Below are 23,014 nucleotides of genomic sequence, written 5' to 3'. Positions count from 1 at the left end.
CCACTGGTCCACCCAGACAATTTGATTCCATCATAAATGCACTCAGGTTGTAATGTTGTTATGCTTATACTTTGTAGGACAGCGTTTCTCAAAGTAGCAGGGACCCCCAGTGGGTCCCACGCTATATGACTGATAATGAGTGTGTACAAATGGAACCAAATCCTTATAGGTCTGTAACTCAGAGAGTGTACAAATGAATCTAAACGTATACCCAAGTGAACCCTTTATGGTTCCCTTTATTCTATTTAGTTCCATTTAGTTCCGTTACATTCTCAGAGTTATGGGGGGTCAGTTGAAATTAAAACATTGGGAAATGCATTGTGCAACACAAACCATTTTCTCTGTCTGTCTGTCTGTCTGTCTGTCTGTCTGTCTGTCTATCTGTCTGTAGCGGGACGCCAAGGGACAGTACCTGTTTGACCTGATCTGTCATCATCTCAACCTGCTGGAGAAGGATTACTTTGGCATCAGATATGTTGACCCAGACAAGCAGAGGGTGAGTCTTCATTTCACACCTGGCTCAGATAAGAAATTAATTAGATTGACTGGACCAGAAAAGAACAGTCTATCATCTCTTCTCTCTGTATTTCACTTTGTTCCCATAGCTCACCCTGCTTTGACTGTGTTCCTTAGCAATCTCTCTTGACTTGAGTAAAGTGTCGTAGTCAGACGATCAGCCTACTGATATGTCTGCTGACATCTACATTCAATGTAGACTTCAGGCCGGTCCTCCTTATTGGGACGGAGTCGGGATTATTGGTTTTCAAAGCAGCACGGTGTCGGTTTGTTTGCACTGTTTTGTTTGCCATCCAACCCCATATTGAACCTTTTTGATTTCCCCAGACGTATCAGTGGGTGAAGATCTCTGATCGCCTGGCTATATACACAAGACTGTGTCTTGAGTGGATACACAGCTATATTAAAGGAGTAGTTCACCCAAAAAATTACTTATTTTCTATCAATTGCACACCCCATGAAGCCTTGAATCCATGGATTTTTTTGTGTTTTTGTCGCATTCCTAAGCTAATAATTTGATTCCTGTCTCCTACCGGCTAATGTATCCAGTAGGAGACACAAAGTAGATTCTTTGTGTCTCCTACCGGAAATACACCCAGGCATCAAATTATTGGCTTAGGAATGCGACAAAAACCAAAGAAAATCCATGTATTCAAGGCTTCATGGGGTGTGCAATTGATAGAAAATAAAAAAAATTCTCCTTTAACTCTGAGAGTTACAAATATATACATTGAAGTATCATACACACATGTATGTGCGTGCGTGCGTGTGTGCGTGCGTTACTGAGAAAAGCTACAACTGCACTGAAATGAATTTTTAAATGTTTCCTTACCTGTCATATAAGGGAGACATTGTTCACGCTTGAATGGTGAATGCTTCTTAGACAGTAGTGCATACAGTAGGAACCAGACACACTGGACATTGCCGTGCTTGGTGTTTTCTCAGACAGTGTAGTGCATACAGTAGGAAAGACACAGACTGGACAGGTTGTGACGTGCTTCGTGCTGTCTGAAGTTACAGTGGCTGTCAGCTGTCACGTCACCACATTAGACAACACAGTCTAATAGCCTCACAATGCGTAACAAATGAGTGACTAAAATGTTCAAGTAATTGTATTGAAGTCATTTATTTGTGTACCATAATATAGCTGTAGCAGTATTTTTAAATAGTGTGTTTTGGGCATTTTGAATGTTTCACAATCATCTTATCTTCAGGTTATTCCCGATCCAAATCATCGCACAGATACCAGGAAATAAATAAATAAGAAATATTCAAAGTGAATACAGTTTCTCTATGATAATGATGGTGGTACCAGTGCTGTTTTAAAGTGTTTCTCGTTCTGCCAGCATTCACCTGTGAGGGAGGAGATGACCTGAACATGTAATGTCACTCCTTTACTAAAGACAACACAGTGACCAACCTAACAAGTCCCTTTAGAGCTTAAAGGTATAGTAGGCAACATTAAGCCTATATTTGAAAAATACCTCTATATATATCTTTTGCATTTTTTCCCCTCTATCAGCCACTATATAATGATGCTGGGGTGTTTTCCTGCATTGAAAAACACTCCTCTTTCTGAAATCCGTATTTTCCCTACTATTTAGGTTACACATCCGGGTATCCGGTGCGTAAATTCACGCACGCATGTGCGCATCCGTGCGCGTCCGTGTCCGTGTGAACTTTTTACTTTCGGTTTTAAAATGCTCTCAAACTTCGTTTTTTAGGCACATAATTCACTTTTCAAAAAGCGTTTGGATAGAATTTAGTTGTTTAACTTCATATATGTGGTCAATTTGTCATGAAAGAGCCTATTTAAAAATAAAAATTCAGAGAACCGACAGGGGCGGGCAGTTCCGCGAATTGTATCCGAATAAAGTAACCTATATTCGGCATGGCCCGTTTAGAAGTCTGCTTACTCTATGGAAGTCCTCCGTGCGTCACCCCCTGGTGGTCGGGGAAACGAACTGCTGGATTTTTTTCCTTTGTTTATCTCTGAATCGCCTACAATCCCTTTAACTACAGTATAAAATAATGTAATTACTTTACTGAAGACAACACAGTGACCAGCCTATACAACTCCATTTAAGACAGTGGGCTAGAAATTGCCCGCCAGTGATAATATCTGGCCCAGCTAATTATTTTGTAAATAATTTACAATAGCTGACATATGGACAGCAATAGCTTTTCATTGATAAAATCGGGTAGGATGAACAAATAGTTTCCATTTCCATTCTTTGAATGTTATGTTTTCAGTGTCAACTTCCCTCTTGAGACTTTCAGATGAAAAACTTCTGCATTGTTCTCTCTGTTCTAAGAGACCTTGAACCTTGAAAGAGCTCTTGTTCGAAAAGGAGTACGACTGTCTGTCTCCAGATAAAATGTTCTTTTCAAATGTTTTGAACAAAATTTCCTCGAAGTGACATGCAAGGATGGGTCCTGCACAAAATGATTACACAATCATTTCTGTATGCACCTGTAAAATTTGATTCCATGTCTATGTCTATTATACCACACACGTCTTTATTTATTATCTTTTATAACAATATAGTTATTATTGTATATAAGGTGGTTTGTTTCAAGGTCCAGGTCCTACATTACTTAGCCAGCGCAAAGGGGGGAAATGCGAGTGCCATCGTAGGATTATTGCTATTCTTATTATTCTCCTTTTTCTTTTTCTGCTTATCTTAGTTCTTATGTCTTTGTTACTGTTGTTATTGCAACACAAATGTGAGAGTAACCAAAACAAAAATAAAATTCACTCTTTGTACTTGTATGTCATATAAATAAATCTTGAATCTTGAAAAACACTAGAGATTACCATTACCATCAGAGTACGGCTATGCATTCTGAACTCTCACTGCTGATGAATATCGTATCTCCATATTTCTTTTTATGTTTATTTCCCCATACATGAATCTACTTCATCATTATTGTACAAGAGTGTCACACAAAAGTATAGAAAATAAACGCATTGCATTGTGACGCGTTGTGAGCTTGTATTTTGAATATTTTCACCGTCTCAAAATGTTTTTGAAATAATAATAAAAAAGGAAAGGGTTGGACATACAAGGTTTCCATCCGGCAGCAACGATATCAGATGTCAGTAGATCAGAGGGGTAAAACGAAGTAGAAGAAATAGTTTCACACAATAGATGGGTATAGCTGTAGATCAGGGAGATTCATTAGACCAAGCAGACAGGGTTCTGTTAACCCTACAGCCCTTAACCCCAGGCTTCATTGTAACCCCTGTCAAAGTCTGACCCTGAAGCGCTGAAAGCCATAAAGTCTGTACTGGATCTGGATGTGTTTACAGAGAGGAGAGATAATGATTTCTTAACATTGCATCAGTTCCACACTACACAGTAAACTCCTCAGTGTTCATTTAACTACCAAATGGGGTTACATTTGGTTACATTTGTACACTCTCTGAGATACAGACGGTTAAATTACCACCAATATTTTGACTGCGCACGCTGCAATCTCCTGAAGTCTTTGAGATTTGCATCTGAATAGTCTGTGTTCTGCGACTGATAAAACTATGCTTTCTCCGGGAATCGATGCCAAATTATCATTAGAATGCACTCTATTACCTGTTTGAGAAAAGCTGTGGAGAAACTGACTTGTCGGAGAGATCTGTTTAATCTGACTGGAATGTCAGAGAAAATTTGCAATACATTTGATTTGAACGTGTCCTGAGATAATATATATTTTAAATTTATACTCCATTTATACAGTACGTTAGTGTCACATACTGAAAATAACAGATCTACAAGCTCACAATCTGTCATGACGTGACATGTTGTGGGCTTCCAGATCGTCTATTTTCGTTGAAGTGATTTGGGAAATATCAGTTTACCTAAGGCAGAGCTCTGGGGGACCTCGGTAAGTATATAGGGTTTAAGTATTTAACGCTGTAATTGGTCCCACACAGTTTTAGCAACAAAAGTTGGGAAATTGTCTTCAGTCTCTGGTTGAGCTAAATGTTTTAGAGAAGGTCTACTAAAGTATGTAAACGCTCTCATTGTGTCTGGAAAAATCACTGCTTCCAATCCCCAGACTAGCTGGAATAATGAATGACTCACCCTGTAGGTAAACACAGTAGAACTATCTTGTACTAAATAGCTGCGCTGTGTAGGTACTGTAAGTGTTCCACTAGCCCACAGTACAACTGTGTTGCACTAAATAGCTTCGCTGTGTGTGTGAGTGTGTGTGTGTGTGTGTGTGTGTGTGTGTGTGTGTGTGTGTGTGTGTGTGTGTGTGTGTGTGTGTGTGTGTGTGTGTGTGTGTGTGTGTGTGTGTGTGTGTGTGTGTGTGTGTGTGTGTGTGTGTGCGTGCGTGCGCACGCGTGCGTGCGTGCGCGCGTGTGTGTGTTACGTAAAGGTGGATCTTGCTGAAAAATTGTTTGCAGGCTCAGCACCACCTTTCCTGAATAAATGTGGTCTAAAAAGAAAGTGTACCTGTGTATATAGCTACTGTACTGCCTGTCAACTATGGAGACAATGGCCAGAGGTGGAAGAACTATTTATTATTATTTTGCAGAAAAACACTATTGCAAGTAAAAGTCCTGGATTCAAAATGTTACTTGAGTAAAAGTACTACGGTATTGGCATCAACATACACTTAAAGTACTAAAGTAAAAGTGCTCATGATGAATTGCTAATTTCAAAATGTTTATTTCAGAAAAAAACTTTGAAAATAGAAGATTTACAAGCTCACACTCATCACATCGTGCCACCTTGTAAGCTTTAGATCAGCTATTTTCAAATTGCCAAAGTATAGGGGTTAAGTGGTTGGTTAATGTATGTTTTGTAATAACAATCTAAATCTGGAGTAATTAGTAACTAAAGTTTTCAAATAATTGTAATGGAGCAAAAATTATAATATTTGCCTCTGAGATGTAGTGTAGTAGAACTATAAAGTATCAAGAAATGAAAATACTCAAGTAAAGTGGAAGTACCTTGAAAATGTATTTAAGTAGCCTACTGTACTTGAGTAAATGTACTTGGTTACCTTCCGCGACTGATAGATAGCTGCTGTACAGCTCCTATACGTCTGTCAACAAATGGAGACAGCGGGCCTTTGTCAGCGCGCAGAAGACAGTTTCTGCTCCTAACAAGCTGACAGTGAACAGTCTTTCTCTCAATTACCCCCCCCCCCCCCCTCCCCGTGTACCAGAGCTCCTTTCATCTGTGCCTCGGTGGCATCGTCACCCACAGTCACAGACAGAGTGACTCCTCAGCAGTTTCACCTTCACAAAACAAATAAACACGGAGGAGGAAGAGCGAGAAAGAGGCTAGAATGGCTTGCTGCCAGGCTACGTGTCATCATGTTCAATTGCTGAGCAATCAGGAGAGGCCACACTGTCAGTTTAACAGCCAGGCCACTTGTCTGGAAGTGGGTCTCCCTACACAACAGAGGTTCTTCTCAGCACGAGATGAATGTGGTGTCTCCCCAGGACCTTACAAAAATACATTATGAATTGACCACTTAAGCCCTATTTTAAAGTAACGTAGAAAGAAAGTAGCGTTGATAAAGTTATGTTTTATTTATTTATAAAGATTTCTGTAATTCTTTTGAAGATTGTGTGCCATTGTTTGGGAAGCTTAATAATTGTATCTTTCTCTCTCTTCTCCTATAGCACTGGTTGGAGTTTACAAAGTCAATTGCCAAACAAATGAAATGTGAGTACTGGATTTAATACGGCAAACCAATTTATGACCACTATTTTATATACCTTCTTTTTGTCATTGAACGTAGAAACCATTTAAAAATAAATCTCTTATCCCTCCGAAAATCATGATATTATCAGTGTAACACACACATGCACACACGCACAGATAATATACATTTTGTAATGTTTCAGTGTTGCACCAGTGTTATTAATTGTTGGTTCGTTGCATCACCAGATGCTTAAGAAAAAATCTTATACTGTATGAGCGTGAAGAAAATCCATGGAATCCAGGAATTTGTTATTGTACGACCTACGGTACAAGAGTTATAGACAATAAAGTAATTATCCCATCAAAACCGGGAACGCATCTGTGTCATTTTAGATTTTAGCGTTGGCTATAAAAAAATAGCAGATACACAAGCTCACAGCGCGTCACCTTGCTGCGAGCAACTTGAAAGTGTGAGAACTACTGATTTAGAAGGCATTTGTAGAATCGGCCTCAGGTCTTAATATAATGAGTTATTATAAAACACACAAATCGTTTATGTAATAAACTTGTGTCTCTTCAGCCCAGCCTCCGTTCACCATGTGTCTGCGTGTCAAGTTCTACCCCCCTGACCCCGCTGCACTGAAAGAAGAGATTACCAGGTGAGACGCTAGAAAACACACCCCACCCGTTAGTCATAGTCTGTCCGGTTATTATCTTATTTTTTGGGGATTTTCTGCCTTTATTGATAGTACGCAGCAGAGAGAGAGAGAGACAGGAAACTAGCCTGGAAACCAGACGAATCTGCCTCACAGCTAAAATAAAATTGTTGGTCTGTCAGATTGGTCTGGCACTCCTCGGTTTGAATTACATTTCGCTCACCCCAGAGTTGTGGGTTACCAATCAGAGCCCACTATTCAAAGTGGGACATTTTGTTGCTGTGACGTTTGAATCTGTTTGTAACCGCCCCTTGGAAATTAATCTTCCACACTGAAGTTTTGCCAAACAGCGTTGGCCACGCCCCCAGGTCTTAAGTTAAGTCATAAGACCTGGACCGCGAAAAATAGGGCCCATTTGTGGTATGCCCTTAACCACTAGGCCAGTGGTGCCCCTAGTCTGTCCTTCACATAGCTCGAGAACCTTTCATCTGTTCGATTCCACCCTCGATCGATCGGATGAGCGGTTCCTCAGAACCAGCCTGCTCCAAACAGGCATGCATTCCGAACAGCGGCCATGCCCAGAACGAGCATTGCACTTGTTGAAAAATCTGCACTCCTTGAAAATCTGATTCCTGCCAGGCCTGGTGCCTACTAGGATTGTGCATGCAAAGTTTCATGCCGATCGGTCCAGCGGCGTCCGAGATTAGCTGCTCACAAACGGACACATACACAGACACAAACTCACACAGGCGGGGGCGAAAACATAATCTCCCACCCCGTGGCCGCTCCGGCCTGGCGGAGATAACAAACCACTGTTTAATCGTTTGGCAACCGTTTATGTTGAAATGGCAGAGGATGGTGGATAACCTGACGCTTCCAGATCCAAAGAAGCTTTCGTCACAGCTGTCTTGAGAAACTAGTTACTCAATACCGCCCCCATCTGGCAGAGTCAGGTTAGATGGTGGAGCGCCAACCTAAAAAGGAAGCAGCTGATTTACATACTGCCACTATCAACCTAACTTGAGTGTGATTTGCTGGGGAGGTGTTTGAGAATTCCCTTTTCTCTAAGCTGCAATGTCAGGCCGCTCTGCACCAGTCCCGTCCTGCATGTGGCATTCCTGACAAGCTAACAAACTGCTGCGCAGAGAGGCCAGACAGAGCGTGGGTCGAGCACAGCACAGCACATACCGTACATCCTCCTAAACCTGGTGTCTCTAGCAGTCAGCGTCAGCACACTACTAGGGTTGCCAATTGTCCATTTAAATAAGGAATCGTCCCTTATTTGGAATTTGAAATAGTAATACTGATAACTGAAACTGATTGAGGGACACATTTTGTTCCTTATTTTGGGGATTCATACAGCTACGTACATACAGCTACGTACATAACCACTTAAACCCTCTAGACTTTGTAAACTGGATCTGAGTTGTCTCTGTACTTGGACTTTTTCGGTCTACACCAAATCTCTTTGCCAAAAATTGCCGATCTACAAGCTCACAACGCGTTATTTTTGGCTAATGTTCCCCTAAGAATATGGATGCTGTGGTTCAAGGGCGGCCCTTATTTTTCTTCGAAATAATTAAGGGACGCCCGGCCGGGTGTCGCTTATTTGAATTGCAGGTAGCTGCAGCTACTAAGCCTGGTGTCTCTAGCAGTCAGCTTGTAATAAAATCTTCTCCTTCTTCACGCTCCATCACCTCACAGTGTCTCAGTACTCCTGCGAGGGGGGAATCTCAGCATCCTCCACCATCTGCTCTGACTGCGACAACAACCACACACATGCGCACACGCACGCACACACGTACGCATACACGCACACATACACTTCTCTTCACTGTCGGGCAGAAACCTTGTATCTCCACATTGCATCTGTTTTTTGTTTTCTCATAAATGAATGTCCTGTATATACTTTATCATATGACAAAAGCTGAATGGGTAGAGACATGATGTTATTCACATCATTCCGCGACTCAAGTACACACGCACACAAATTGTATACATATTAACAGACACACGCACCTACTGTACTGTACGCGCAAGCACGCACGCACACGCACACACACACACACACACACACACACACACACACACACACACAGCCTCAGGCTTTGAGGCTGTGTGTGAATTCTTAAGAGAGGCAGGCCAAATAAAATAAATCTCCATCTCCTGAAAAGTAAGGTTTCCGTCCTACAGCGATGATTTGCAAACGTCACACATAGGTGTGTATAATGCAGTGGTAGACTGTAATGTACATGTACTTGAGTATCTGTACTTTACTTGAGAATACAGAATCTGTCCAAACATTCTCCTTTTTCATATGCCTTCTCTTAAAATGAATGGTTTTCTTCTACAAAGTGTATTTTTAAAGTAGATTGATCTGTTACAGCAAGATAATACAGGTACAGTAAGAACATTTGGCATAATTTGAGAGCCACAGAGACACAGATCTGTGAGAAATTCAGAGATCATTCATTAAGAATTCATTCGATGACCAAAATGGCAGCAGAGAATGGGGGGTAAACAAAGCGTGCCGTCGCGATAATTCCTTCCATAGTTATGGGCAGTTGAATGTGTCTTGTTTTTGCCAAAAAGCAACAGAAAGCAGAGAAAATTAGATTTTTATAAATCCTATAATATTAAACAAAACCAGCTTCATTTTGATTTCTGGGTGTACTCTTCTTGGGTGATCCTGGGATCATTTACAGGATGCAGAAGAGAGCCCTCTATCGTAAAACCACTGAAAACACCACATGACGACAATCTCGTCATTGAAAATTATGTTTTCTCCATTTCCTGAAAAGTTACGGTTTTCGACATACAAGGTTTCGCCCTACTCCGATGATTTGCAAACAACACACATAGCTCGGAACGAGTCTGACCACTGACAGGAGGACGGACATGTGAGTTTGTGTAAATGTGTTGTTAGTTGTCAGGAGAAAGAACACCTCCATCTGTATGCTAATGGCCATAACGTGTGTTTCTCTCCACAGATATCTAGTCTTCCTGCAGATCAAGAGGGATCTGTACCACGGACGTCTCCTGTGCAAGACGTCTGATGCTGCTCTGCTGGCCGCATACATACTGCAAGGTACACTAGAAAACTGCGCTGCTCCGAGCGCAGATCTTCTCAAAGCTGGGTTGGCTACCTATAGGGCCTGCTAACTTTCAAAGTCATTCATAGCCAATTGGAATAGAATTAATAGAAATTCTACATTTTGATCACATGACTCCAGAGATAATGTGGTACACATTATTACGGTCCACATGTCCAAAACTTTTTGGACCAGTTTTGGACCAAATCTGTAGGAGTAGTAGCAAAAAGTGTGTTTTGATGAAAAACTGAAAATCTAGTCTGGCACAAATGGGTGGGGCCTATGTGAAGAGTTGCATCATGATCCAAGGAATCTAGGGGCAATCTACGGTTCAAGAGTTATATTCCAAAATGTGAAGCAACCGCTTATAGAGGCCCCATAGAGGCTGATTTGAAAACGTTGCGGTGGTGGTTCTTACTTTGTACGTGCAAAGTTTCATGCTGATCAGGTGTAACAGGTGCTCATTATTTGTGGCATTTTGTGCAAAATGGGCCCCGCCCCCTCCTGCAAACTTTGAAAGCCAGTAGTCGCCAATCGGAGTGGAATCTGAGAAATATGACAGATACATCTTGATCACATGACTACAGAGATAATGTGTACCGATTCACGTGAGTTTTGGACAAAATCTCTTGTAGTAGGAAAAAGTGGAAACTTTGGTCAGACAGAAATAGGCGTGGCCTACGTATATGGAGAGTTACATCAGGAGCCAAGGAATCCCGGGATTTATTTAAATTGTATTTTACTGTACGACCTACAGTTTTAGTCCAAAACATGAACGCACACACACACACACACACACACACACACACACACACACACACACACACACACACACACAGACAGACAGACAGACAGACAGACAGACAGACAGACAGACAGACAGACAGACAGACAGACAGACAGACAGACAGACAGACAGACAGACAGACAGACAGACAGACAGACAGACAGACAGACAGACAGACATCACCATACTACTATAATTATAGTTCCTCAGTCAATCAAGTCTGTATTTTGCCAAAATATATATATATATTTGTATATATATTATTGCTGTGTTTAATATCCTCAGTCATGCCATTCCATAACTTCACCCCACAGACAGAAATGCACATACTCTTCAGAGTGGTACGAACACTGGGTTGTTATAGATTCAGTTTCCCTCTCAACTCATAGCCCCCCTCCCTATCCATGAACATTTTCTGGAAGTAAGTTATTTCTTGCTTTGTAAATAATTAAGCAGTTTTACATGAAATTAGATCTAAGAACTTCAATGTGTATGGCTGTAAAAACAGTTAATTTGTGTGATCGTGTTAACCTACATCATGCACTATTCGTATTTCTCTTTTTTGCATTATGGATAATGGCTGAAGGTTGCTTCTATACGTATCTCCTCACACCTCCACACATGGTAATATTCCTACTGTACAGAGTAAACAGTGACTTATTATTTAAAACATGTCTTGTTTTGCCCAGGAAACCAAAACTCCTTGCCACTTTAGACCAAACATAATTTATGGGGTTTCCAACAGAATTTGTGGTCTATTATCACTCCCAAAAAAAATCTTGTTTACTCTTTCCAATTTTACATTATCAATCTTTAACTCAAACTGTGTATTCAAATGTATTTTTTCAGATTAAGTGATAATTTGTTTGTGTCAAACCACAATTTCAGTTTATCCAGTTCTACCCAGCGCAAAATATGTTTGTGTCGTCCGGCAAAAACAACATATTTCAAAATACATCACTAAACCTTACATACAGTACTGTATGTCATTTATATATAATATAAATAGTTTAGGACCCATGAAACTGCCCAACTGTGGAGCAAATGTTTTTTCAAGAATTTTAAATATAGTACGTACATGTGTATATAATGCACAAATGCACAAATCCTCATGAGAATTCTATAAATAGAAATACAGTAGCTCTCTGCAGACCTTATGATGCATATGACCTTGACTGATGGCAAAATACTCTCATAATAATACCCTGAGGTATCTGTTCCACTTGTTTTAGTGTGTGTGTGTGTGTGTGTGTGTGTGTGTGTGTGTGTGTGTGTGTGTGTGTGTGTGTGTGTGTGTGTGTGTGTGTGTGTGTGTGTGTGTGTGTGTGTGTGTGTGTGTGTGTGTGTGTGTGTGTGTGTGTGTGTGTGTGTTAACAAGCCTTGATGTATTCAAGTTTGAATTCCCAGCTTACAGCAGCAATCATGCCCTTCACATGAAAACCTTGGAACTCCCCATTTTCTATTCATGATTCTGTCTGTCTGTCTGTCTGTCTGTCTGTCTGTCTGTCTGTCTGTCTGTCTGTCTGTCTGTCTGTCTGTCTGTCTGTCTCTCTGTCTGTCTGTTTGTCAGTCTCTCTCTCCTATAGCAAAATGTCTGAATCATTTTCTCGAGCCCATCGTCATTGAAACCCATTTAATTGCATCATGACATGGTTGGATTCACATCCCGATCATTCTGTGCTTTGCCGGAAACACAAGGTTTCCTCCTGATGGCCACGTTCCTTTGGATGTCAGCTTCATTGGCATTCAGGTGGTGCTGTTGCATTAAGCAGCCGCTCCCCTGGCTGTTCCACACTCTGCCAGCCAACCTGCTAGTCTGTCAGCCAAACCGCTAGAGTGCCTGCCAGCCAGCCAGCCAGCCAGCCAGCCAGCCAGCCAGCCAGTCAGTCAGTCAGTCAGCCAGCCAGCCAGCCAGCCAGGCAGGCAGCCAGGCAGGCAGGCAGGCAGGCAGGCAGTCAGTCAGTCAGTCAGTCAGTCAGTCAGACAGACAGACAGACAGACAGACAGACAGACAGACAGACAGACAGACAGACATGCCTCCCATGTGTGTTCCTGCCTCCCACAGATCCCTGTCTCTTTTTTAAAGGCCATTTAATTTAATTCCATTCCTTAATTCTAGTCACGACTTTATTCCCTTAAACAACTGTGAGTTTAAATGATGCCCAGCTGATGTGCTGAGTTGACTTATGGGGACATGTGGCTGTGGACAAAGAGCATAACGTAGCTGCCGGCCGGAAATCTTCGGCCGGCAGCCAAAGCCGTTTCTTCTCAAGAAATGGAAAAAAATACCCTGTGTTCCAATGGATCCAGTGTACTTGTTATTTAGTCTATTTATATCTTGACAATACTTTTCATTGGTTCAATATTTATAAAATCTGACAGATTAGACCACTTTCACTTTCAAAATGTTTCCAAAGTAGACCACTTTCACCTCCAAAATGTTTCCAAAGTAACAAAAATTGCAGATCTACAGGCTCACAATTTGTGAGCTTCTACATCGGCTATTTTTGTTACTTTTGCATGACACGAAGTAGGGCATTAATTTACGCAAAAACATAAAAAGTTGAAATCTAGATATACAAGGTTTCTTGACAGTAATCATAACAAACCTGCTCATTCACTCACCTGACTCACTCATATTCCCTCACAACTGCTCAAGAGGTCAGGACCAGACCTTGTGAATTTTAAATGGTTTCAGGTGATTGCTAATCTTTGTTTAAAGAAAGACTTTAATGTGGCGTTCTCATTTTCAATGAGGAAGCAAAGGCCAGACGGTGCAAGTCTTCCGTAGTTAACATTTATATATTCATACATTTCCTATTGGTTCTCTGACATAGATTGATATATCTCATTTAGCTCAGTGGAGTTAATTATATTTCACCAAAGGCCATTCTCGAACCTTTACTTCACTGCTAGCAGACTAAAAGCAAGAGCTCAAAGGTTCGTTCATTTTCTTTGCCAACCAACATTTTCGTCATCATGTGGCGTCATGCCTTTTGATTACAAAAACATCTGTCACAAAAGTGTGGCCATCGTTTTGAAAGGGACATACTGTCTGTTGCTTTCGGATGGGATGCTGTCAGGTGTAAAATGCCCACATGTACAGCTTTGTTTTTGGAAACTCATCTCTGAGTTCATTACTGAGTGAAAATGGAGTGATGGGGTGTTTATTTGAATTTTTGTAATTTAATGCAGATTTATAGAAAGAGACATGATCAGATTTAGTGTTTCTATGACCGTTTAACTGTGACATTTGCCTTAATTAACAGAAAATTATTGACTGAATTTGAACTGAAATAAATGTATATTTAATAGAATGTTAAATAGTGTCATGTTTTAGTTAATTGTCCATTTTAGCAAGTTACAGAGTAAACTAAATTCTTTGCATACTATTAAAAATGTGTTCTCCAGAACTCTCTAAGTCGTCTTTTTTAATGTTCTTTTTGTCAGCTGAGATCGGTGACTATGACCCTGGGAAACATCCGGAGGGCTACAGCTCCAAGTTCCAGTTCTTCCCAAAGCACTCTGAGAGGCTAGAGCGACGGATCGCTGACATCCACAAGACTGAGCTGATGTAAGCTGACACCTGTCCTGTTCATGTCCCTCATGGTCACTTACCTACTATAGACACACCTGACCGTCCACGTACTATATGGTTGTCCTGTCTCCTACAGTATGTGTGCAGTGGGTTCTTCATCAGGGATACATTATGTGTAATTTCAACTGGTATATAGGCCTGGTCATGATACATCTTAGTACATGTGGTCACACCCATCGTCGTACGTCATCAATTCCAGCGACAAAAGGGGCCTTAACCACATTCAGCCCATCTGGGACCCCATTCAGTAAACATAAAGGAATACATTTGTATTTTCTTTAGCAGAATTAGTCTTGAGAGATTACATTAAGCCCCTAGCATCCCTATTCTGGGGCGAACAATCAGTGAATATAGCTAGCCGATGGCTATTTTCTGTTAATTTATTTAGAGTAGCTCAAAAACAGTGGGGGCCTGGCCTAGTATAGGGGACTCCGGTCAACTAAGCATACAGTATATTTAGTTTAAGTGGTTAACATGTCCGGGTTTTTCCAGAGAAAAAGTCAGGAAATCCTCTTATTGGCTGGCCTGTAATTGAAGTTTGTGGTTTGTCCGTGGTTGGTCTGGTGACTCTCCACGAAACAGACTACTTCAGACTACTTCAGACTACAACAGACTGCAACAGACTGGTAGTCTGTTGGCAAAAGTTGGCATTTAGTTCATCAGAAGCAGACGGCCGATGTGCACATTGTTGTGCACATCGTACATGTAGGCTGGCCTGCCAACGTTGCCAGGTCTGCTTATTATATTCAGTTGCTGGTTGCTTTTGTTTGGGCTTGTTTCTGAAGTGTAGTTGCTTATTTGGGCTTGCTTTCAAGATTATTTTTGAAAATAGCTGATGCAATAGGGCTCAAGTGGTGAAACTGATCGCTTCTTTTGGCCTTGTTTTCATAGACCTCGTCGCTTGTTTCTCTCACAGAATCTGGCAACAGCGGAGCTTTGCCATATAGCATTCTCCACCAGCCCAGGGCTAACGACGGGCTCTAGTCTAGTCGGGACCAACCGAACATGCTCGATCTTTTTGTCGTCACGTCGATCAGGTCCCGACGGACCTCTACCCGACGGAACGACGATATAACGCTTACCAGTGCTAAGTCGGCCCAAAATCTGTGCGGTGGAGAGCTGCCTTAAGGAGGTCTGTGCCTCTGTGGTTGGTCAATTCTGTCTGTCATGCGTTTATTTAATTATTATTTTTGTCTTGGTGGCAGTCCTTAACCACTTTTCAATAGCTGTGCCCCAGACATCAGATAGATAGATCGTAATTGTAATCGTTATTGAACCAGGAATGAGTAACAAGAGATTATAGGGCATAGCAGTGGCGGCCATTTTGTGGTTCCACAAATCGAAAGCCCATTAATTTTTCCCATAGAGACTTCTTCACAGAATCAAATGCTTTATGGTCACGATTCACCAGGAGCCTGGATGGCTTGGTTCCAGGCTTAAAATAATGAATATAAATATTTTCGGAAATCTCTATGGGAAAAATGTATGGGCTTTCGATTTGTGGAACCACAAAATGGCCGGCACTGCTATGTCCCATAAGAACGGTAGTCTCGCATTAGCTAGATGATCGGAGCTCTCCATCTACCGCCACGTCTGGGGAAATCTGAATTCGATGAAGGGTCAAGAACAATGCGCTAACAAACCTATGCCCACTGCTTTGAAAACCAATCCTGATACCCTCCCAGTATGAAGGCCCACCCTAAAGTCCGTACTTTGGTTCTGTTATGTTGTTATTTTAACATCTCTGAATAGGTTCCATCCAGTTTTAGCCCCTACATTGAATTCTGAGTCACCAGATGTTTCCGTATAGGCATAAACCTGCAATCGTCTGGCTACGCGAGACTATAAGAGCGGCAACCATGTAACCACAGCTTCCATTAGATTCCTAGCTGGGAGAGCTGTGTTGTGTTGATGTGTCTATCCTTACCTTCCTGTGTTCTACCTAAAACATGCATATCTCATGTGGTTCCACCACTGCTTCTAGGGTTTCACTCATCAGTGCGATGTGTGAATGATTGTGTGGAGTAGGCTGTGCATGACACATTGAACGCTGTGTGTAGCAGCGTCTTGTCATTAGTGTCACTGTGACATGAGCTGTGAAAGCAGCTGTGATTACACCTTCTCTAGGAAAGAAAAGTAAAACGCCTGTTGTCATTGTACAAACAGAGATGGCAGTCAACTGATTAGCTTTTTTTCTCCGTCTGAAATTAACCGCTTGAACCCTAGCATCCCTATTTGGGGGCACATTTTCGGCAAAAATAGCGACGCGTTGTGGGCTTTGGTGAAGAGATTTGGTGAAAAGGGAAATACTACTGGACCAAGTATATAGAGCCCTGGGGGACCAGTGACCACGGTCAACTAAGTATATTGGGTTTAGAAAATAAGGACATTCTCAGGTTTCTCAGACTCAACCTCACGGTTGAATCTGGCACATTATATTATATCCAAAGAAGCGGGGAAGGGCGTTATAGCACCAATAAGGGCTGTATCACAATTCATTTCACACTGAAAACCATGCATGCCTTATATACCTTTGAAGTGTCACATAATGGAGAATAGAAAATGACATTTTATCACATGACAACTGAGTGCAAACTGCTGAGAGATTTTAGTGGGTCTGAGCCTGAGGAATAAGAATGACATCTGTATTAAATCCATCTCCGACCAAAACAATACTGCTCATCCAAGACACCATTCACTCACGGCCAGGGGAGATATTGTGCTTATGAGCTTCAGGCAGTACTTGTCAATCAGTAGGTGTCCTACATGACACCAGGGGTCTAAATGTGTCAATGGAAGAGTAGGGAAACTACCTCCAACCACTGTACATGTGCTAGTTATATGGTATTAACATACTGTACAATACAGATGTACTAGTTATATTGTATTAACATACTGTACCATACAGTTTGGTTAAAATAATGTTTTATTCATTAAAACAAGTCCCAGGGTTTAGCTTTAACATTGTCTGACCAGTCAAAAGCTGAAACTGCCCTTCCAAAGGCTGACTCAGTATTAATTCAGCAATTTAGTTGTTTTTCTCTTTCTTTTTTTACCACCAAGGTCATGAAAGAAAGGGAAGATCATATTGAGACTGAAAGTAGATATTGTGATGAGATAGGCAAGGACACGCATATGTAATTTCATAGCTTCACTTTATATGCTGAGTACTCGCTCTATTCCTAGATGTTCGTCCATCTCTTCCTGGACTTTGGCTTGCTGTATTACATGGTGTGTGTGTGTGTGTGTGTGTGTGTGTGTGTGTGTGTGTGTGTGTGTGTGTGTGTGTGTGTGTGTGTGTGTGTGTGTGTGTGTGTGTGTCTGTGTGTCTGTGTGTCTGTCTGTCTGTCTGTCTGTCTGTCTCTGTCTGTATGTGTGTGTGATTTGTCTTGGTACTGCTGTGACGTTAGTTTGTCATTAACCTGAGGTCATCCCTGCCTGTCAAAAGAGTGTATCTCTTGCTCGCACGCACACATCCACGAATGCACGCACGCACTTACGCACACACTCACAAATAGCCAAATGCTTGTACTTTACAGGTGCTTGTTATATAGTCTATCATCTTCTGCCCTCTAGTGGCCATCCCTGCCATGATGTTTGTATAATGCAGACCTACTGTAGGTATCTTCTTTCTAATGGAAAGATCACAACCAATCACAGTTTACCGTACTAACATACCAGAATATATATGATAGAGTATATTTATACAGTATTTAGTACATCTGTATGGTGTAGAGTGTGTCAATACAGTATAACTAGTACATCTGTATGGTAGAGTATGTTAATACAGTATAACTAGTACATATGTATGGTAGAGTGTGTTAATACAGTATAACTAGTACATCTGTGTGGTAGAGTATGTTAATACAGTATAACTAGTACAGTTAATACAGTATACTCGGGTAACGACTTGTGGTTAGGGTGTCCGCCTTGAGATTGGGAGGTCAGGCTTCAATCCCCAGCTGGGTCATACCAAAGACTATAAAAATGATACCCAATGCCTCCCTGCTTGGCACTCAGCATCAAGGGTTGGACTGGGGGTAAGTCCCTGCGACATACTAGCGTCATGTCCAGGGGATGTACTTGTACATCATGGCTGGAGGATGTACTTGCAGTGGTGGAAAAAGTACTCAGATGTAGTAAAAGTCAAGTAAAAGTCCGGAATTCAAAACGTACTTGAGTAAAAATACAAAAGTATTGGCATCAAAATGTACTTAAAGTACCAAAAGTAAAAGTACTAAAATGTTTGAAAATAGCAGATCTACAAGCTCACAACGCGTCGCTTTGCGACGCGTTGTGAGCTCACACAACGCGTCGCTTTGCGACGCGTTGTGAGCTTGTAGATCGGCTATTTTCAAATAGCCTAGGTATAAAATAGGGCTAAAGTGGTTAATGTATGTTTCATTATATCATAATTTATATCTGCAAAGTAACTAGTAACTAAAGTTTTCAAATAATTGTAGTGGAGTAAAAGTACAATATTTGCCTCTGAGATGTAGTGGAGTAGAAGTAAAAGTATTGGAAATTGGAAATACTCAAGTAAAGTACAAATACGTCCACATTTTACTTAAGTACAGTACTTGAGTAAATGTACTTAGTTACTTTCCACCACTGTGTAGTACATCAAGCCGCCTCACGCTACAGAAACAGGAGATAGGCCCCTGACCTATGGGCCACACTAACTTACATCTTGACCTATGGGCTTACTAACTTACATCTGTATGGTAGAGTATAATATAACTACTAGATCTTCCATGGAGACATTTAGATCATGGTGTCAGGTAGAACACCCGCTGGTTGACAAGTGGCCTGCCTGAAGCTCATAACGCAATATCTGCCCTGGCCAAGTGGAAAATAGCACATCTTAGCCAAAGTATAAAATAGGGCTTTTTAATGCATGTTTTAACAAAACAAAAAATATATACTTAGTTACTTTCCACCAGTGGTTGTGTGACTGAGCTGCCGTGGTTCCTTGCAGAGGACAGTCTCCTGAAACATCAGAGCTCAACTTCCTGCAGAAGGCCCAGATGCTGGAGACCTATGGAGTGGACCCTCATCCATGCAAGGTCAGAGGATGCTTTCTGAAAACAAACACAGTGCTACCCTCTGTACTAATGATTATATCAGTGTTTCTCAAACCATCTCTGAGTGGCTCAGAGGGTTTGAGACTGTGAGCCACCATGCTCCTTGTGCCTCAAGTTTTATTATGGAAGAGAGCGAGAGAGAGAGAGAGAGAGAGGAGAGAGAGAGAGAGAGAGAGAGAGAGAGAGAGAGAGAGAGAGAGAGAGAGAGAGAGAGAGAGAGAGACAGAGACAGAGACAGAGACAGAAGTATGATAGGCCCTACTATAACTTTTTGAATCATAAAGATAATTACTATTATTACAAGATGATGATGGTGACCTCAAGATTCAAATGAACATGCACACAGTTGAAACTCATGTCTCCCCTGGATTGGTTGCTGTCTTACATGAGCGGCAGGATTTTGGTGTCTACAGGGCACGAAATAAAAGTTATGGATTATAGCTTTAAATATTCACCTGTGAATTGATTGTGGGTTGCTTACTTGTTCTGCAAAACTGTGTGTGTGTGTGTGTGTGTGTGTGTGTGTGTGTGTGTGTGTGTGTGTGTGTGTGTGTGTGTGTGTGTGTGTGTGTGTGTGTGTGCGTGTGTGCATGCGTGCGTGTGTGTTTCAGGATGTGTCTGGCAATCCTGCCTTCCTGGCGTTTACTCCGTTTGGTTTCACGGTGCTCCAGGGAAACAGAAGGGTCCATTTCCTCAAATGGTGAGCACACATTTGGTTGAAACCCAACTGGGCTCGACTGGGCCGATCTGCATGAAACTTTGCATGCACACTCAGAGTACGCCAAGGAAGAACCTCTGCCCCAAATCTTTCAAATTGGCCTCATGGTGGTGCTATAACAGGGCCCTTCACGTTTTGGGCTATAGCTCTTGAACCGTAGGTGGTACAGTACAATTACATTTCTTTTCTGGATTCCTTGGCTCAACTCCCCATATAGGCCATTTCTGCCTGACACGACTTTCCTCCACTTCGCATTTTGCTACTCGTACAGATTATGTCGAATTCTCAAGCAAATCGGTACAAATTATCTCTGTGGTCCCGTGATCAAGATGTAGCTGTCAGATCTTTCAGATTCCATTCAGATTGGCTATGATTGGCTTTCAAAGTTTGCGGGCCCAGGGTAGGCAACCCAGCCTGACGGAGACCTGCGCTCCGAGGAGAACACTCTAGTTGAGTGTGAAATCAGTTTGTCTTGACATCCCAACATGAACAGCTGGTGTAATAATCTGTCTAGGGTCCCAATGAATATTTAAAGTTGGCGTGCCACAGGCCTATTTCCTCCTAGATAATGAGCATTGGGTATTACTGTTATATTTCCCAATTTATTTTCTTCCCACATTTTTTTTTTTAAAGGGCTAAAATAATGTATTTCTGTGGACACATCCAACAGCTCATTAAAAAATACTCGCTTTGACTTTTTTTTAAGATATAGAACCAGACCCACTTTTAACCCACTTGCACCACCCCGCCTTCCGACAATCTCACCAGCACTTCTCTCCCTACCCATCTGTCTCATTTGCCATCTTTATGTACTCTTCTTCACCTACAGTATTAGTAAAAATAAAAAATAAATTAAAAAATCCAACAGATGCTAGAATTGATGTTTACCTGGTATCATACCGGTAGTTACTTTGAGGTACTTAATTGTTTTCGTTGTATGTTTCATGACATTTACTCTGATCTCGCACTTGTGATTCACTCTGGATGAGAGCGTCTGATAAATGCCCTCCTTCGTCATACAAGACACAAAAGTAGTGAAAATAGCAGATCTACAAATGCGTCGACGCATTTTAAAGGTATAACAACGTATAGGCTTTCCCGGTCTTAATGGGTTCATTTAAAATAAATAATAAAACATGAAAAAGGAACGGTTTTGGACTTTCCACCGGACACCGAAGAATTGTAAATTCTAACTACCTTTTTCATCCCCCCCGTCCCCGTCCCCTGTCCCCCGTCCCCTGTCCCCTGTCCCCTGTCCCCCGTCCCCCGTCTCTCTCTCTCTCTCTCTCTCTCTCTCTCTCTCTCTCTCTCTCTCTCTCTCTCTCTCTCTCTCTCTCAGGGAAGAGGTGACCAAACTGAAGTTTGAAGCAAAGACATTCCATATATATGCAAATCAGAGCGAGGTGGGTGACTGTGGGTTCCTGTCTGCAGTGAAATGTGTTCAGTCTTGTTTTATGCATGGGGGAGCTGACACTGGGGAGACGATGTAATACATCCTTAACACAGACGCAAATGTGCAACAGCTGTACAAAGATGTGTTAGGCCCTGGTTTTCAGAAACAAATTCACTTAGTCCCAAGTCAGCAGTGGTGGAAGAAGTATTCTGATTTTAAGTCAAAGTAGCAATACCACAATATAAAAAGAAATCTTGAGTAAAAGTACAAAAGTATACTGCCATCAAAATATACTTTCAGTACCAAGTGCAAATTCCTTTCTAAATTTGTCAAACATTATTATTTTTTAAATAGCAGATCTACAAGCTCACAATGTGTCACATCGTTACGCGTTATGACGTGTGATGGTTCGTCCCTAGTCAGCAGTTGTGGCCAATGACTATAAGTCTATCTTCACCGTACCTTTAAGGTTATCTTTTACTGAAGGAGAGGAAAGGTCTTTCAATCGGGAGCTCAGGCAATCAAATCATTCAGTTTGAGGGTGAAAAAGCAAGACATTTGATGCTTGATCGGCCCAGCGGTTTGCGAGATTACACCGGACACGGAGACAGACAGACAGACAGACAGACAGACAGACAGACAGACAGACAGACAGACAGACAGACAGACAGACAGACAGACAGACAGACAGACAGACCCTCTTCTGGACAGCTAGACTCCTGCAGAGCCACGGTGTAGAAAGGCATTGCAAATTAAATCTATAGTGAGATGACTGTAAGAGTAGAGATTATTCATCACTATGCTACACTGTATATCCTGAATATACAAAGTACTAGAGACCTCTGCTCTTCATGAAGCAGACTGAGTGCATCTCCTACGTCATTAAACATTCACCCTTTAAAGGTACACTTCACCCATTTTCAAACAAATCTTCATGCAATTGATCCTCACTAATGCTCAACTTCACCATCAATGGGGATTCCAAACTAATAGAGACTACAGCCTTTTGCTTCTTGGAAAGCTAGCATGATGAAATGCAAATGAAAAAAAATAACCACAACTGCCAACAACTGCCAACCGATGATATATGTCAATGGTAGGGAGGTTTCTGAACTGTCCACTCAGACAGCCCTCCTCTGAGACACAGAGCGAGTAGACAGGAATGGTACCATCTTATAATGAGCATTAGTGAGGATTATATGAAGATACGGTTGAAAATGAGTCACGTGCTCATTTAAATCCAAAGGGAATGGGAACTGTAGGTAAAGTATTGAAATTAAATGTAACAAAAGAGAACATAGGTTGAGTCACTGTCATACGATGAACACGTTACAGGACAAGAAGATCATACTGACGTACTTTGCACCGACGCCTGAGGCCTGTAAACACCTATGGAAGTGCGGCGTCGAGAACCAGTCCTTCTTCAAGTAAGTCACTAGTTCTCAAACACCCCATGGGGGTCCAAGGATCCTCAGCGGTCCTTGGCGGGGGGGGGGGGGGGGGGGGGTTG

The 23,014-nt window shown here is 41.7% G+C and overlaps 1 protein-coding gene across 1 annotated transcript in view; it reads left to right on the top strand.

The window, feature by feature from the left end:
- LOC308086851 (FERM domain-containing protein 5-like) overlaps positions 1-23,014 on the top strand; it is a gene marked incomplete at both ends in the record, with an annotated part of 131,630 nt that overhangs the window by 97,011 nt on the left and 11,605 nt on the right. Inside the window, 9 exons of the mRNA XM_080430495.1 lie at positions 392-496; positions 6,155-6,197; positions 6,757-6,835; positions 9,823-9,920; positions 14,162-14,285; positions 19,288-19,375; positions 20,005-20,093; positions 21,451-21,514; positions 22,840-22,931. Coding sequence (XP_080286621.1) covers positions 392-496; positions 6,155-6,197; positions 6,757-6,835; positions 9,823-9,920; positions 14,162-14,285; positions 19,288-19,375; positions 20,005-20,093; positions 21,451-21,514; positions 22,840-22,931 — 782 coding nt within the window. The remainder of the gene's footprint in view (positions 1-391; positions 497-6,154; positions 6,198-6,756; positions 6,836-9,822; positions 9,921-14,161; positions 14,286-19,287; positions 19,376-20,004; positions 20,094-21,450; positions 21,515-22,839; positions 22,932-23,014) is intronic.

This window comes from Gymnoscopelus braueri (assembly GCF_963280865.1).
Source record: "Gymnoscopelus braueri genome assembly, chromosome: 1".
Taxonomy (NCBI): Eukaryota; Metazoa; Chordata; class Actinopteri; order Myctophiformes; family Myctophidae; genus Gymnoscopelus; species Gymnoscopelus braueri.
The sequence above is the reverse complement of the archived record's forward strand: the minus strand, read 5'-3'. Positions and strand labels throughout refer to the sequence as shown.